The sequence below is a fragment of the Epinephelus fuscoguttatus genome, linkage group LG7, assembly GCF_011397635.1.
Source record: "Epinephelus fuscoguttatus linkage group LG7, E.fuscoguttatus.final_Chr_v1".
Taxonomy (NCBI): Eukaryota; Metazoa; Chordata; class Actinopteri; order Perciformes; family Serranidae; genus Epinephelus; species Epinephelus fuscoguttatus.
Window position 1 is genome coordinate 38,798,022 of NC_064758.1, and position 18,044 is coordinate 38,816,065.

Below are 18,044 nucleotides of genomic sequence, written 5' to 3' on the forward strand. Positions count from 1 at the left end.
TGTACAAATGTACGTATTCGTGGTTTGCAGAAGTGTACAATACAAACATTTTTTATGGCAATTGGGTGGTTTTCTCCACTGCAACAATAACAAGGATTTTATTTTGAGCTTAATGTCATCTGCCTCTCTGTCCCTCCCTCCAGCCACATTCCCACTTCCCCAGAACCCCTTATTGCCATTCTCTACCTGTCCACCAGATGTCATCATAGTATTCAATCCCTGCCCACCTGCTCACCTGCTTCCACTTTACCTCGTCAGCCATGCAGTATTTAACCGACTCATTTTCACTTATAACTGGCCAGATTTTTAAAGTCGCAAGGTAACCCTTCCTTTGCTCTCCAGCCTCTGAGCCCTGCAACCTTGACCCCTGGATGTGGATCTTGACCTACCAGAACCTTCCGCTGCCTTATCCCTGCTATCCTCTGGACTTATTAACTCTGTTTGGACTTGCCAGGAAGCTTCACACACTATCATACCTTCAAAAAACTGTTCCTGTCTGCCTGATTGTTGCCGTTCGAGTTCTCCTTTTGTTGCCTGTACTCACCAGCGCTGACAGGCACCATTTATTTCCTTGCAGAATCCAAAATGTTAGTTGTTTTTACCCATTTTCCCCCTGAACAATACCACTGTACCCTGCTGTTATCAACTCCATCTAAACACTGTAAGCAGCAACAGTTTACAGAGCTGTTTAGTTTTGTCCTGTCGATGCTATAATCCCTGCGTCCGTGCCAAAGACAGTGTGTACAACATGTGCAACAAACACCAACACGCACACATGCAGACTGGAGCACATTCACTTTTGGAGGACAGAGAGGGGTAAGAGGCTGAAGGCTCCTCCCTGAGAGTTTGTGAAAACATTCCAGCAAAGTGAGAGCGGTCAAAGAATTGGAAACTCTCACAGCGGCCTCTTATACTTACTCTCTGTCCTTTCTCACCTCGTTGCACATGTAGTTGCACTGTATACAGTGTTTATACAGGCTGCGTGAAGCTCTGCAGGGGCAACACGTCAAGGAGGGGGGAACCCGAAGGAACATCCAAAGTCTGGACAGACAAAGAAAACTCAGCTGTCCCCACTGATCGGCTCATAATGAAGCCGGTGTTTGTCCTTCTTGTTTCCACTGCCTGGACTTTGACTGGAGCCCAGTATTACTACCAGGGGCTGATGGATTATCTGGAGAACAGGTTGTTGGCTATTGAGGTAAGAAGCAAAACCCCTTTGAATGACTGATATCTGATCAATATACTGTAGATTTCCATGAGTTGAGTGATGGCACAGATCTCTACATGGAATTTTCTTTGGTATCTTTGATGCATAGCAATAAGAGAAAAAAACGTCAAGGATCATAAACTGAAAATAGAAAAAATACAGTAAAAACTACATCTTAAATATGTAAAATATGTTTTTAAAATGAAAAAACTCTGCAAAAGTTCACATTATTAAGTATAAAAATATTTCCAATGTGCAGAGTTAACAATCCCCCACCTAAAATGTGCATTGATCTAACCCCTTGAGTGAGATGTCTGAAGTAGTAGTCATTAAAAAATTAGATTTACAAGTTGATATTTTCCTGATTGCTTCCTTTTATGTGGATTTAATGTCTTATCTAATGCAGTCCAATTAATGCAATCTCTGCCCAGCTCATCAACTTTGCAGGGGCCTCCGAGGGAAAAGCAGACCATGCACACAGCATGCAGTTTCTGTCCGACAACATTACCATTTCTGCAAAGTTTCAAGACAATGACACAACGGTAATGAGTACAAGCTCAACCTTTGCTGCCTCGCCATCAAACATCGGAACAGCCTTAATAGAAAGATGTGTTCTGCAAAGGTAAAAGGAAGCTGTGCTACAACAAAGTGCCTCAGGGAAGGAATCAAATTACTGAGAGTTCAGCATTGTGTTCTTAAAGGGAGGTTATGAGACGGCAGAGTTTGTGTAAGGGAAGACTTTTGTTGGCTTACGATATGAAATGCAAGAGGATTACATGTCTGGTTGCCTCGGTGAGTAATTTCAGTGAACTCTCATTTAAATAATTCTTTTAATGTATTCTTTTGGAGTATATTTTCAGAGTCAGAAATTTTCTTTTTATCCTCGGTGCGGCTTGCATTGCAAAAATGACAATCTTAATGCTGTTATCCGCATGAAATGAATTGTCTATTTACAGCTAAATCCTGCTTTCTTCAGCCCCCCTGTGGCATCCCTGCAGTCTCACTTCCAATATGCTGGTTCAACTTCTGCATTGATATGAACACGACAATTCATCAAGCAAGTTTTCATTGAACTTTCATTTCCATTTGACCACAGGCCCACAGCAAGCAGCGAGAAAATGAAACTGTGGTGGAGGAGACAGTGGAGGAGCCGTCGGTGCTGTTATTACATCTTGCTCTGAATAATTTACCTGTCACTCTGAACATGTCAATCACTACGCTGAGAAACTGTGTTTCTGTTTGGTGATGGTGATAATGATTTGATTAAATCAGGACTAAGAGTGGACAGCTGCTCTGTGAGGCTTTAAAATGAGCTAAATACTAACATAGGTGATGCTAACACAGTGAGGTTTTGCAAACAGTTATTGACCATTTTGGTTTCGCGTGCTTGCATGCTAACATTTTGTAATCAGCCCTGAGCACAAAGTACAGCTCAGCCTGATGGGAATGTCACCTGATTTTTTTGTGTAACTGATTTCTTGGCCTAGACATGGTAATGCTGGTCCACCATTTTGGTCAAGACTAAAATAACCTCAACAGCTATTGGATGGATTATCATAATTTATTAGACATTCATGCTAGCCAGATAATGAATCCCACCAACTTTGATCCTCTGACTTTTCATGTAGCACCACCGACAGGTTGACATTTTGGGCTTTTAGTAAGATAGCCTATCTCAGCAGCTACTGCATGGATTCAAATTACATTTACACACATTCATGTTTCCCTCAGGATAACTTAAAATAACTTTGGTGGTTTCCTGAGTTTTCATGAAGCACTGTGGCACCATGGTTAGCATTATCGCCTCACAGCAAGAGGCATCCATCCTTGTTGGAACCCAGGGTGGGGATGCCCTTCTGTGCGGAGTTTGCATGTTCTCCCCGTGTCTGTAGCCAAAATTCGAATTAAAATCCCCTGATTCACACAAACTAAAATACGCTTGCTTTAGCCGGGTTTTGGTTGATTCAAAAAAATGTTGATTCGCAAAACGGGGGATGGAAACAGAAATGTTTGAATTAAGTCTGACGTAGCGCACCTCTCTCCATGGTGATATCCACACTCCGGGTCGGGAAGGTGGTAATGCATTTACAAGCTGGTTGCCAACCGCCAGAAAATGTAGAAGAAGAAGAATGCGAGACTTGTTTTGTTTCCGGTTCTGCGGAAAACTTGCGCAAGTTCATAGTTTTCACCAAAGTCCGTACATTTAATGGAAACACACAGAATGTGTATTTCTTTTTATGCGCATTTCCCAATGATTCGAATCACTTTTGGATGGAAACATAGCTAGTGTGGGTTTTCTCCGGGTACTCCAGCTTCCTCCCACAGTCCAAAGACATGCAGGTTAATTGGTGACTCTAAATTGTCCGTAGGTGTGAATGTGAGTGTGAATGTCTGTCTCTGTGTGTCAGCCCTGTGATAGTCTGGCGACCTGTCCAGGGTGTACCCTGCCTAGGCTCCAGCCCCCCACCGACCCCAAACAGGATAAGCGGCTACGGAAAATGAATGAATGAACTGGTCAATTATCAATCCCCTGCTAAACTAAAGACAGACTTTGTGTTCAGTGCTAATAATTGTAGCATGTAAGCATGCTAACGCCTTGACCTAAAATGGTGAACATGTGTACATGCTAAGCATCATCGTGTTAGCATTATCATTGCTGTGTCTCAAATCGCATACTTCTGTACTTACACTTAATATTTTGAGTGCATAAGTGCGTTCACACTGATGGAAAAATGCAGTGCACTATGAGTACCCGGATGGTGCACTCAAAACGGTCAAGAAGTTGAGTGTGGAACTATGGACACTTCTTGCCCTCAATGGTTGCCATCTTGGCTACGTAGCGGAAGGGGAGGGACCACTTTTCAAACTGGAAATGGCGGCCAAGGACTGTGCGACCATGAACGTCACTGCATTGTACAAATACACATGTTTTTTGCACTAAGCACCACTATACTGTTGTGTTGGGTATAAGTCAGCAGTATGTTTACTGGGTTAATTTAGCATTCTGTAATGATTTGGTACTGTGAACGATAATGCGAATGCTAATGCTAGTTTGCTAACTAGCTAACAGCTGCGGTCGTCATTTCCGGGAAGTGCACAATGGCCATGTTTGATTTGAGACAACGCTACCCTGTCGAAATTCACACACTACGCCAATAAGTACATAGTGCACATAGTATACTACATGGAAGTGTACTAACGGAAGTATGTGATTTGAGACACAGATATTAGCATTTAGCTCAAAGTACTGCTGTACAACCTCAGAGCTGCTTACATGGGTGCTGAGGATTTTTTTTTTTTGCCTCCATAACACACTTCAAATGCCCACATCGTGTTGTATGGTCACTCTGAGTGGTACTTCTATTTGTCACACCAGTGGCTCGAGTAAAAACCAGAGAGAAGACATCCTGCAGTTTATTATAACACTTGTTTTGCTGTGCCCATGTCTGCCAGGACCGCATGCAGTTGTGGCATGAACAATCCCATCGCTACCACACAGAGATGCTGGATTTCAAAAAGCTAACTGCTGAGGCCATGGATGGGCTGAAGAATGAGCACAGCATGATGTTCAAAGACCTGGAGGGAGCTGCGGCCCGAGTGGACCGGGTGGAGCGAGAGATGGACTACGTTGAGACCCAGACTTCCCCTCGGGCCTGCGCGAATAAAGCAGACAAGGTTGTGGAGCAGGGAGCCTGGGGGTTGCAGGAGAGCAGAGGAGGGGAAGAGGAGGAAGAGGACTGGGAGGAGCTGCGCTCCAGAGTCTCTGGTGAGCTGCAGAGAGGCACACACACACACACACTTCAGCCAAAAGCCCTCTGTGGGATGGCTGCGTTTGATCTTTCATTTTCATTCATAGCGGAGCTCTGGCACAGTCAGAACCTATGGGACATAAAGGCCGTATGTTCTATAGTTAATTTTAGCTTTACACATCACACCCGGCTCCACACCACACATTCTGCAGAGTTGCTGTCTTGGAAAAGCCGTGCGTCTGGAAAATGGGAAACAAGCACGCTGCTGTTACAACTCATTTAATGGAGTGCTTTGAGTCAGTTGAATCAGTCATGTTTTCCAGGAGAAATGTGGCTTGATGCAACTCATTTATTTCTGCAGAGTTACTCCCCTGCTTGCACTGTTTGAGCACAGCGTTTGTCTTTATAATCTCCAGATCCCAAGGCGTGCTGCTACAAACAATGCTGAGATATAACTGCAGCACTGAGTCATTCAGTCAGTGTAATGCAGAGACTTATAACCCTGTTAGAGCGTGCATGTGGAAGAGGAGTGAAACTAAACTTGTTAATTCCATGAAACACATCAGACTTTATGATGGCAGATTTCACTGAATGTGCACAGTGAGCAAAAAAAATCTATATTTTTAATTGGTTTCAAAAGCTTAGTCCCCAAAGATGAATCAGTAAATTCTCTGGTACCATTTATACAGACTCTCCTTTCAAAACCAAATGAAAAAATATTGATTTATATTAATTCACGCTGACTTAATAAGACAATCGATAGCACATAAATTCAAGAATTATTTAGTAATATGATAAATGGCCTGCTCAGAATCATAACGCCAGTCATGCTTCACATAATCAGGGGAGATTTCTCTTGTTCAGATGTTTTAATACGAATTAGATGATGGTACAATGCAGAGCAAAGGCTACTCCAGCGTCTCCTGCGCAATCTGGAGCTGCGTCTGTGTGTCTCTGCACAGAGGAGGGACAGGAAGCTCCCCTGAGGTCAGCGGCATTTCTCTCTGAGCTCATGTTCGCTCTGCGCACAATGATCCATTGTAAATGTTTGTCAAGTGACCCAAAACGAACTTCACCGTATTGAAGGGACCCATTTCAGATTTGTGAACATGATGTTAATTTCGCTTCAGGACACAACAGGGGGACATCCTTTGTTCGTGTGTTTGAGTGAAAGCATGGTATTAATCTTACGTCTTTTACTGAGAGCATCTTCGTGCCGTCTGTGTGCTGCGCTCATACTTCCTCTCATTATGAGTCTGTCTGTCCAATTTCCCCCTGACTGGTTTGAATTTGCCTTAATTTGGAGAGCCGGATAGTGACTGCTGCAGGCTGCGTGATGCTTTCTGAATGTTAGGTTGCAAATACACATTTCAGCTGAGGAGTGGAAGTGAAACAACTGAAACGTGCAAGTGGAACTAATCGTGCCAGCTGGGAGATTGAGATCTAAATCATTATAATGAGATTAACTTCACACCTGTGAGATGTTTTTTATAGTAATTGCGTAATTTCTCACAACAGATAGCAGCCCAGTCGCCAGAAGATGCTGGCATGTACGTCACTGCAAACCACGGATACATTACATTTGGCGTGGTGGCATGGTGGTGCAGTGATTAGCATTGTCACCTCCCAGTAAGAGGGTTCCTGGTTGGAACCTGGGTCAGTTTGGCTTTTCCCTAGGTACTCTGTCTTCCTCCCACAGTCCAAAGACATGCAGGTTAACTGGTGACTCTAAATTGTCCGTAGGTGTGAATGTGAGTGTGAATGGTTGTCTGTCTCTATGTGTCAGCCCTGTGATAGTCTGGTGACCTGTCCAGGGTGAACCCTGCCTCTCGCCCAGTGTCAGCTGGGATAGGCTCCAGCCCCCGTGACCCTCAACAGGATAAGCAGTTCCAGAAAATGAATGAATGAATGACTGCATATCAAAACAACATTTGTAAAGTGACACACATGGGCTGACATCTGGATATGAAGAGGATGGTTGATGGTGTGACATCTAGGTGACATGCCTGCCAAGCTGAGACCAGCAAACAACCAAAACCAGTTTTTTAGTTAGTCATTATTGCTGTGTTTCCAGCAGGGATTGTGCCACCAAAAGCAGGTATTTTAAGCCAAAACACGATCTTTTCGTGATCATAACGAGGTGGTTTTGTGCATAAACCGAATTGTACCTTAACCACGGCATTGTTAAAGAGGAACTAATGTTTTTTTTTCAACCTGGGCCCTATTTTCTGATCTACTTTTGTCTAAATGAGTGATAGGATGTTCAATATTTGACATTTCTCCAGTACGAAGCTAGGGCTGACCTGCCTGCAGCCCGTGAGCGCATGCTATATTAAATAATAGGGCACTCAGACAGCGTCAAACAATGTCAAAATACGTCATTGAAACTGAAGAGCGGACGAGGAGAGAGAGGGAGCAGCGACAGGCAGAGGAACATGTCCGAATCCAGCTAAAGGTAAACACAGGCGTTCATTTCTCCTTTCTGTTATGTTGTCGAATAATTATACTAACAATCCGAGCCTATCTGTGTGAAAAAAATGCTCTTTTAGTGGACGTATTTTGACGTTTGACGTTGTCAGAGTGCCCTATTATTTAATATAGCGTGCGCTCACGGGCTGCAGGCAGGTCAGCCCTAGCTTCGTACTGGAGAAATGTCAAATACTGAACATCCTATCACTCATTTAGACAAAAGTAGATCAGAAAGTAGGGCCCAGGTTGAAAAAAAACCCCTTAGTTCCCCTTTAAAACGTAAAGGAAACGTGAAGTTTTTTGTATCCGCTACGTCAGTGGTTCCCAACTGGTCCAGCCATGGGGTCCAGATTTGTCCTTAGTCATTAGTTCAAGGTCCACACAGTTTAAAATATTCAACATCATACTTGTATCTGGTTGTATCGTCAATCTAGTTTGCTGTGTCTGTTAAGTAGCTGTTCATTGTTCTCTCATTCAGTAGAAGGAAACGGCACTTCAAAATAAAACTCTGTGCTGGAAAGTCACTTTACTTCAAAATAAAGTGTGTTTTTTACAAACTTGTCCATTCAGAATGGACCCATGACCCACTTTTGGACCGCACCCCACCAGTTGGGAACCACTGTGCTCTGTAATGTGCAAATGTATTGTGTCAGCTGTTTGCAGGAACATGTAATGCCTGGTGATTGGGCTGTAAACTGACTGATCTGAGGTGCAGTGGTTTACAGTTATCCCTTTTATTTCCTCTTATGACACTTTAAAGCTTTAAATATTGATGAAACATAACGCCTGGATAATGCATTATTTATTAGGAGTTTAACTCTATAAAACTGTACAAATCTGCTGCGTCAGGACTGTGAGGATGTAGTGTGGTCGGTCTTACTCAAACCTGCTGCAATGAGGAGGGCCATACGTACCATTACTGAAGCCGCAGAGAAAGCCAGTTGGTGGTGATAGATAAAGAGGGCGAGCCTGTGGATTGCTGCTGCTGGGTCGAATCTGGGACTTGATCAACCGTGGATGATCACCTGGGTGCAGCGGTCTGATGTTGAAAGACCCGAAACCCCCTGTGACCCCAGGAACGTCACGGATGATGCACCCCAGTGCATCCTAGAGATGTGTCTTGAAACCAAATGTTTATTTCTGCATGACATCAAATGGAAATATTCCAAATGTTTCTGCATCACTTTACACATTGTCTTAAACATCCAGCCCATATGAATCTTCAGAAACTCGCTAACTATAACTGAGAATCTCCACTAGAAGTTAGAACAATTTTCTGGGGTTTTTGGCTGCACAGTGTAAGCGTGTAACTACCACACAGGAGGGTTGTAAGACCTGTTATCTCCATCTGCTTCTTACTGTGAGCGATGTGGTCCCACGTGAACAAAAGTTTCTGCCAAAGTCAAAACCGTTTTGGTCATTTAAGAGATTTCTGTTTTTGTCCTTGGCTGCTTTTCTCTCAGGGGGAGAGAAACCCATTTTATTTAAAGGTGAATTTGAAACCGAGATTAAGAAAGAAATCTATCTCCATCTCTTTATGTGTATCATAGTCAACGGAGACTGATATGAACTGTCCATTTGCTAAAACCAAACAGCGATTTTCATGCACACTATCATCTAGCTCATAATGGCTTATTTACAGGAGCTGTATGCAACATTCAGAGCCCGGGGGGGGGGGTCACAGGGGGCGGGTTGAGGTGTCACACGTTTTCCGTTGTAACCACTGTGTGAGCGTAGTGCAGGACGGCAGCAATTACATCACCAGTGGGATATACCCACACGTGCGGCTGGACCAGCTACCACAACAAACCAGAGAGAAGCTAACATTACAGCACAGACACAGGTAGCGTCTTTACTCTTTAATATCTTTACATAGCAAATAGTTGTTGGCTGCTGTATTGATGTTCCAAAAGTTGCATCGAGCAACTACAAGACCATTTTTACCAATCTCATTTTAAGATGAGTCAGCAGGAAACATTATTAAGTCAGCCGGAGACAGCGTTTTCAACCAACTCATGGCGCTGACGTTACTGCCAGCTTAATTAGCTCCCATTCAGTTTTCACATATGGGAGACTTTCATGCCGACAAAGACAATGTGACTCACATTTGGACCGCTTCAGTGATTTGGATCAGCTTGAATCTCTCCCTCTTGAATCATCAATAACAAAGATTAAAAAAACTGATAGAAAAGATCTGGTTCTTTGATGTAAGAAGCTGATGATAAAAGCCTCCGCACAGAAAAACTTTGCATTGCATTTGGGCAGGAAACATCTAATCACTGAGTTGAAAACTAATCTTAAAGATGCTTGACACAACATTCAGAGCATTAAAAGCACACCACTATTCGCTGAGTGAAGATATAGTCAAGTAATGGCATTCTGAGCCAAGAATGAAGTCAGACTCCCTCTGTGTGTGTTATAGTCTGAGCTTCTCTGTCCTGTGTTGTGGAGGACTGTCTGTCTGAGCTCCTGTGTGTGTGTCCCACTGGCTAACTAATTGCTGCCGCTCTCATGTGACAGTTACCACTGATAACGCCATCCTGTCATTGCAGAAGCGTAAAGCTGGATTTATACTTCCGCGTGACGCCACACCTATGGCATAGGCTGTAGGCTGTGATGCAAAGCCTGACGTGCACCTCACCAGAAATGTAACACGTTGTGGCGATGCAGACCTCCTGTGTATGTCTGTAAGCTAAAAACTGACAGTGCTCGCCTCCCCTTCTGCAAATGTTCCACCAAAACAAGACCCCACCCACCCATCCCCCTCGCCACTGTTTTGCAATCACACCATCGCTGGATCCTGGGCTTTGAGCCGCCCAAGATGATTGTGATTGGTTTTAAGATATACAAAAAAGTCGCCGCATTTTCTCCCTACAGTATAGCAGAGAGATGATGTGTGCTTCCAGACCTTTCTCTAGCACTGATACAGCACTGTAGAGATGTCTGGCTTCGTTAGACTATGCTACGTAACACTGAGGACATTATTTAACAGTGAAAGCTTGACGTGTGTAGCAACAGTACAGTAAACAGTCACTTTCTTAATGCACAAAACCTGATCCCTCTGTTTGTTGTCTCACGGCAGACTGTGTTGAAATCATCTCTGGCATCAGATCAGTGAAGATCCTGAAGAGAGTCGGCAGTCCCAAAGGCATGTGGACCAGAGACCCAAGGTCGTCCAAAGTTTACGTCTTCAATGGGACATCAGGAGACAGCATCTACCAGTTCATCTCTGTGCGAGACTTTTCCAGCTCTCCTGGCGTCACCAGCAGCCGACAGATCAGACCTCCCTCTGAGTGGAGCGGCCCAGGCAGCGCTGTCTATAACGGCTATTTGTACTACATACAGCAGGAGGCTGATACAGACGTGCAGGTGGTCAAATATGACCTGCTGAGTGGCTCGGTGACAGATGTTGCCATGTTCCCCATGGAGAGCCACGCTGCGGTTTACAGCCTCAACCCAGAAACTGTTGCGGACCTCGCAGCAGACGACGAAGGCCTCTGGCTCCTGTACGCCTCCAGCGACAGTGAACCAAACATCAACCTGGCAAAAATGGACCCTGACACGCTTGATATAGAACAAATCTGGGACACCCGGTGCCCACGGGAGAACGCAGAGGCAGCTTTTGTGGTGTGTGGGACCGTCTATGTCGTTTACAACACCCGCATGCCCAGCAGGTCCCGAATCCAATGCCTGTTTGATGTCAATGACATGGTGATCAGCGAGGAGGCTCCCCTGATATACTTTCCCAGGAAGTACGGAGCCCACGCCAGCCTGAAATACAACCCCGAGGAGAGACAGCTCTACGGCTGGGACGATGGCTACCAAATCATTTACAGACTGAGCATGAAGAAGAAGCTCCTGGTGTGACAGCAGGGAGGTGGTGTCAGGTTTCCACAGGCAATAATAAAGCAAAGGAGCGGTAAATTTATACACGCTATGCCGAAAAGTATTTCAGTAGCCTGAAGACTCTTCATTCATGGTAGATTTAAAGGTTCAGTGTGTAAAATTTAGGGGGATTTAGTGGCATCTAGTGGTGAGGATTGCAGATTGCAACCAGCTAAAACTTCTCCTGGTTAGAATTCCCTCAGTGTTCATTGTTAAGGAGGTTTTTACCAGGAGTTGAATTATCCGCAGAGGTCTGTTCCTCTCCAAAACAAACAGACCAGGTGATTTTCACAAGTAAAAAGCGAATAGAGGGGTTTCATGTTGAAATTAGTGTTTCTCCTATGCTGTTTTGGATGTCGCAGACGTTTTCTCGGATAACTTATGACCCAGATGTTCAGGAGGTTTTTACTTGGAGCTGACTTATCTGAGGAAGTGTTCTCCTCTCCAAAACAAATGCACCCGGTGATTAAAACCGATTAAACTCTGAATAAAGCAGTTTCATGTTACAAATCAGTGTTTCTCTTGCGCTGTTTGGGACGTGACAAAGGGCTACTAGCCGAGTAACACTTTGTCACATCTGATTTAGACTTTCAAGAGGTTTTTACCAGGAGCCGAATGATCCGCAGAGGTCTCTTCCTCTCCCAAACAAAGGCACCCCTTCATTAAAACTGGCTAAACAATGAGGAAAGAAGTTTAACATTAAAAATCAGTGTTTTTCTGATGCTGTTCAGCTCGTCAGAGACAGACAGCTAGCTCAGCACCTGCTTATATGTGCTCACCTTTTTACTGATTATTTAAATCCAGATGCTCAGGAGGATTTTACTGGGAGCCAAGTTATTTGCAGAGGTCTTTTCCTCTCAAAAACAAATGAACCAGGTGATTTAAACTGGTAAAACACTGAATAAAGAAGTTGCATGATCAAAAAAATCTGTGTTTTGCTGACACTACATGTTGTATAGGGGCTGCTAACTATGGTGGCCAACACAAAAACGTGAACAGCCCTATCTAGAGCCAGTGTCTAGTTTGTCCGTTCTGGGCTGCTGTAGAAATATGGCAGTGCAACCTGCCAGTCTATTCTTATTTTCAGAAAACCTAATATTATATTCCATTTCTGCCAAAGTATCCTCCTGATTTCTACACACTGGACCGTTAATACAGATCGGCCATAAAATCACACAAATTAGCCATTGCACTGCTATTTATTAATTTGACCTTTTTCTTTTGTGTGTAAAATACCAAAACAAACATGAAAATGCCACTTGGTTTATTAGAGGCTGTCAAGTCGTACTTGCTATGTGGTGTTCTGTGTCCTCCTCTCAGTTTAATTTGACCATTAGATTCAGACGAAATCTCATTTCCTTTGTGCCCGTTCCTGCTTGTTAAACCGCTGGCTGCGTCGTTATTATATGCTGTGTTTTATTGCCACAAACTCACAGCGTGGCGCCCATTTTTTTTTTTTTTTTTTGTCTTTTAATCAAAGAAAAGAAAATCATCTCACAGAACTGATAACACAGGGGAAAAAAACAACAGTCTTTTTCTGCCGCTGATTTTCAGACGTGTCGGAACAAAAGAACGACAATTTGTGGCTGAAACGATGTAAGATATTTCAGTTTACTTTATTACACACTGGGTCACTCATATGGTGAGTCTCGATAATGATCTAGGAACTCAGAGTAGACGTTTGTCTCGACTAACTGTTGATATCAATCACCTGCACATTTCTCAAACATTTCTATTATTACAAATACAAAATGTTCAATAAAAAATTGGAAATTCAGTGCTATCATAACAGTTGGAAGGGATACAAGATCATATCAAGAAACGTTACAATATTAGGCAAAGCTAGAAGGTCTCCAAACAGTCCATAAAGTGAGGCAAGTGATTTAACAGGTTTCTTCTACTATGAAAACACACCACACTGTCAGAGAAATATATGACCATCGTAAAGCACAGGTTTTAAAAACAAAATTATTACTCAACCACTTGTTTCAACACTAAAAGAAGATAATATAAATCTATGAATAATGCCATTATAGAGGAATTTTACCATCAAAACAACTGTGTGAAAATTTCAAACATTTGTGGAGGGGTGTTGATGTGATGGTGGATTACGTCAAGCACGAACAATAATGCACTGACTCCTTCTCGCTGTAACAAGTGCCAATTAGAGAAATGCCACTGCTCTGTAGATGCTGACCCGTCCACCCATCAGCTGCCCCCGCGCTGCCGTCTCAGCCTCCCAGACACACACTGGGCTACTAAACAGCTCAGACCCTAACTTACACATGAAGGAAATGGCTAAAACAGATCTGTCTGGGTCTGCTGAACGCATCTGCTCGCGTCTTGATGTCTGCCCACCGATTTCACAAGCTCTGTGATATATGGCTTATTCACTGTACAGTAGTTTGAGCCGTAGTATCACTCGTCCTCTGCTGCTGAATCAGGCACCAGCAGTCTAGACCAGTGGAAGCCACGGCCAAGAACATTGTTACATATCAGATTTAAGTGTCTGTCGAGATAATGCGGATGCTATTCAGTAAATTGTCCTCATATCAAGAAGACATGATCTGTACAAGCCGTACCAAATATAATCTGTGAATGCTTCCTGCCTGTATCACTCTGACTCTGTAACTCAACATTTCCCAGCCTGAATGTACTGATGGTATCTGTGCCTGTCCATTATAGCAAAACAAAACTATTACTGCTGAAGGGCAAACCTGAAACTTGAAGTCAATTTTAATAGAAGTCGAATTATCAGGATTTATTCTCATCACAGAGACCTGCATTAATCACTGTTTTTAATGAAAAGCTATAGACTGCTTTCCCTCTTACAGTAAACTGAGGATGTGTGTGCAGCAGGAGGGTCGACAACTCAATGCACCAAAGTCACAGTGGCTTATATATATATGGCTTATATATTTCCATTGTTTAGAAATAAAGAAACTTGCAGTTTTTATGTGTATTTTGTATGTGGCATCTTAAATTTCCAGAATTCGTATTTGTTTTACACACACTGACCGTCGGCTCTAACATGGCTTTTGCACTGCAGTGAAAAACTGTAATTGGTGGGGAAAGTTGGTGTTTCCTCTGAAGCAAAATGTGACAATAGACTTAGATTTAATCAACACTCACTCAGTTTTTAGATTGCAAGAATGGTGTGTCAAGTTTCCACAGTTTTTCAAGATAAACTGACAACGTAGGTAAAAAAAAAAACTTTGTTCTAAATTTGCGACCTAGATTAAGGCAACAAAAATATACAGATGAGTTTGGAAAAAAACATCATGGTTTGGCTTAAAGTAAGTACATTTGTTTCTAACAAAACATCACATGACACATGTCACTAGCATAGTGTGCTACACATATTAGCATACTATGTTATTAAAATAACTCGATTGGCTTTTGGTTTCAAGCAGAACATGATGGCACAGTGGTGCATTGGCTAGCATTGTCGCTTTACAGCAAGAGGGGTTCAAACCCCGGGGTGAGGGAGCCCTTCTGTGCAGAGTTTGCATGTTCTCCCCATGTTAGCGTGGGTTTTCTCCGGTACTCCAGCTTCCTCCCACAGTCCAAAGACATGCAGGTTAACTGGTGACTCTAAATTGTCCGTAGGTGTGAATGTGAGTGTGAATGGTTGTCTGTCTCTATGTGTCAGCCCTGTGATAGTCTGGTGACCTGTCCAGGGTTAGACTCACAAGTCAGTCTTTAGACGCTTTGCTTAACTAAAGACTGATGACTTTCTCCCTGATTTTGTGTTTAGATGGGCGGATACAATTTCAGAGTTTAAAAAACTCCCTACGTTGCAGAACCAATAGTAAATCCACAGGGCGGTCCTTCGGTGGCTCGCTGAACTCTTGTGCTTGTAAACATAGTCCGACTAGAAACATGTGTAGCGGTACAAAATGGCTCAGCCGCGCTTGCAGAAAACGCCGTCAAAGTTAGTGGATGTTTGTCGCGTTTGCGGCGACACATTCTCGCCAACTAAAAGAAACAAACATAATCTTTTACAGGGCCATGACTCATCCGTCCGGCCGGACTATAGAGGGAATCGCCTTGTTGTTCACAAATACTTTGGGTAGAAAACCAGCAGAGCTTTTAGTTATATATATATATATATACACACATATATAGCCTATATATCACATTTTTCACATCACTGTATCTCCGTTTAGACTAATCCAATGTTTGTAAAGTCTATAAACACAATGATTGAACAAACATTACTATTTCTGTGTGCACGTTTAGCTGGGCTAACCGTTAGCTGTTAGCCCTGTTAGCCGTTAGCGGTGTCTGTAATAGGTAATAACTCATTAAACGGTCTGTGAAAAAAATATTTTTTCCAGCGGTTATCTTAGTTACATCATGATTGACCTAGCAAAGCAGTTTTGTGTTGCTATGTGTGGTATTTATTCAGTTTTGGGAAATCACGATGTCTAGAAAGCATCAGTGGCTGCAGCTGACAGGGACAGCTAACAGCAGCAGCAAAGCTAACATCAGGACGTCATCTGTTAAAAGCCTCCCGTGGTCGGATACGACATGAAACTACTCCAGTTAGCTCAATCATGTTGTCACTAAGACATCCGCTGGAAAAAATATTTTCTTCACGAATGAGCACACGTTTGATAAAACGGAGTTAAATCTCTCTGCATCCATTTGCAAGCTCTGTGTGTTTGTTTCCTTGTGGACGAGAAAAGGGGGAGCGCACATTTCTGAGAAGGCGTGTCCTTTTCAAAAATGCAAGAGGCGTTGCTTTGTTGCCGGCCGTTTTCGCCAGTGTGTTAAACTCACTTTAGAAAGGAGCGTCCTCAGACTATCAGAAGGCGGAGATCTCTGATTGTCTGGTGGCGAGACTAGTCCAGGGTGAACCCCACCTCTCGCCCAGTGTCAGCTGGGATAGGCTCCAGCCCCCACGCGACCCCCAACAGGATAAGCTGTTACAGAAAATTAATAAATACGTGGCTTTTGGTTTCAAATGGGACACCAACAGTGGTCTCCTGAGTGAAAGTCCGGAGTTTCATACTAAAGCAGTTGCTTCAAGCTTCAGAAAACGCTGTGGCCTTGTGTGTCTCATACCGCTGCAAAGGGGTGTGCAGCGAGTATTTGACGAGTTGGAGTGACACAGGGTTGACTTAATGAATTAATTACGACCATATGAAGCAGGGGACTTTGTGAAATTGGGGCAGATGAAACATCAGATCTGTGTGGAATAATTACCATCATGTTTTCTATTTGGTTTTCCACCGCTTGAGGTTTGACTGACGCTCTTTTAATTATATTATGTTCGCATCTTCCTCTTCGGCAATTAGTGCCACCAACTGTTTATTTCAATGAACCAACTTCTAACATTTGCATTACAGTAGTGGATGGATACGAGCATTATTTTGTGTTTTCATTTTCTAGCTTTGTCAGAATTTGCACTACGATTGGATAGAAACCAGACTAGTAACAGTGTGAACTGTCTTACATTAAAACCGGCTTCGTTTCTTCATCCTGTGCAAAACTATAAGAGATCTTATTAAAATACGATACTATCCTCTAAAATACAACCATATAGGTTCGTTTGTACAAGCAGCAGTTACTACACATATTTGTGTTAATTGTAAGTCAGTAGCAAACATAGTTATTTTAAGCCATGATCTTTTTTTCTAGATGTAACCATGTAGTTTTGGTGCAGCTATGACCATTTAATGTCACCCATTCATTTAAAACTTCGACTGTGAGTGGTCATATCACAGATAATCTGTCACCCACTGGTAAGGGCGCTAGTTTTGAAACACTTCTGTGGATTGTATTCAGAGGAAGGAACAAACAACCTTGTGGTTTTATTGGTTGGAGGACCAATACACACATCACATTGGTCGTTTGTACAAGCAGTGGTTACTACACATATTTTCGTTAACTGTTAAGCGGCAACTTCTAGTAACTGTAGTTATTACGACAGTTGCAATGGAGGAAGTCAGGTTACGTGGCGCTTATGGTGGGAGGAAAGGAGGGAGAGGAGGTAGATGGATCAAACAAACACAGGAGGTTCATCCATGAGACCTGTGTTTGTGTCCAGTGTGAAACAAATGTCGGTTTATAATAATTTTAATAATGTATAATGTCGACGTCTGTCACGTTACATTAATTTACAAACACACATACTTCCTTTCAGCCATGATCTTTTTTCCTAAACCTGACCATGTAGTTTTGGTGCCGTTTCAATTAAAAACTTCGACTGTGAAGGGTCATATACGAGCTATTCTGTCATCGACCAGTAGGGGTGCTAATTCAGGAAACACTTTGGTGGGTTGTCGTATTCATAGGTTGGAACAAACGACCTATGTGGTCGTATTGGTGGTATGAGCTCTGACCTGAACTAATTATGTTTAAACACTGTGAGCTGAAAAAAGGTTTCTATCTTGGGACATTTTTCGTACATCATGTATGCCGTATGTGCATTGTCCTGTACCCCTGTATGCACACACATCTCAGTGCTCGGAAACAAAATTACTACGACTACTGGAAGCTTAAACTGGAGGAAAATTATGCATAAACCAAATTATTTTTTGATTTAGTTTTATTCTCATCACGAAGATATAACTCCCATTATGCAATACTTTTTAATTAAAGACTATTAATGCTTCACTGTTTTTCACCTGAATAATTAAAGAATCAGGCCTTAATTGAAATTTTGTGCATCTTTTATCTGACTAAAACTTTGAGTTAGCGAAATTAAAGCACATTAAATGCAGGGA

At 42.8% G+C, this 18,044-nt stretch overlaps 1 protein-coding gene across 1 annotated transcript; it reads left to right on the forward strand.

Annotated features, from left to right (window-relative positions):
• The first annotated feature begins 867 nt into the window (after positions 1 to 867).
• Positions 868 to 16,174, forward strand: olfml3a (olfactomedin-like 3a). Its single transcript, XM_049581419.1, has 3 exons — positions 868 to 1,198; positions 4,661 to 4,973; positions 10,508 to 16,174. The coding sequence occupies exons 1-3, from the start codon at positions 1,088 to 1,090 to the stop codon at positions 11,290 to 11,292; spliced, it is 1,209 nt and encodes a 402-aa protein (XP_049437376.1). The 5' UTR covers positions 868 to 1,087; the 3' UTR covers positions 11,293 to 16,174.
• The last annotated feature ends 1,870 nt before the right edge of the window (positions 16,175 to 18,044 follow it).

Excerpts from the sequence above, each read along its gene's own strand:
- olfml3a (XM_049581419.1), top strand. The coding sequence starts at position 1,088 with ATGAAGCCGGTGTTTGTCCTTCTTGTTTCCACTGCCTGGACTTTGACT. Across the intron at positions 1,199-4,660 it reads ACAGGTTGTTGGCTATTGAG|GACCGCATGCAGTTGTGGCA; the intron begins GTAAGAAGCAAA and ends CATGTCTGCCAG. Across the intron at positions 4,974-10,507 it reads GCTGCGCTCCAGAGTCTCTG|ACTGTGTTGAAATCATCTCT; the intron begins GTGAGCTGCAGA and ends GTCTCACGGCAG.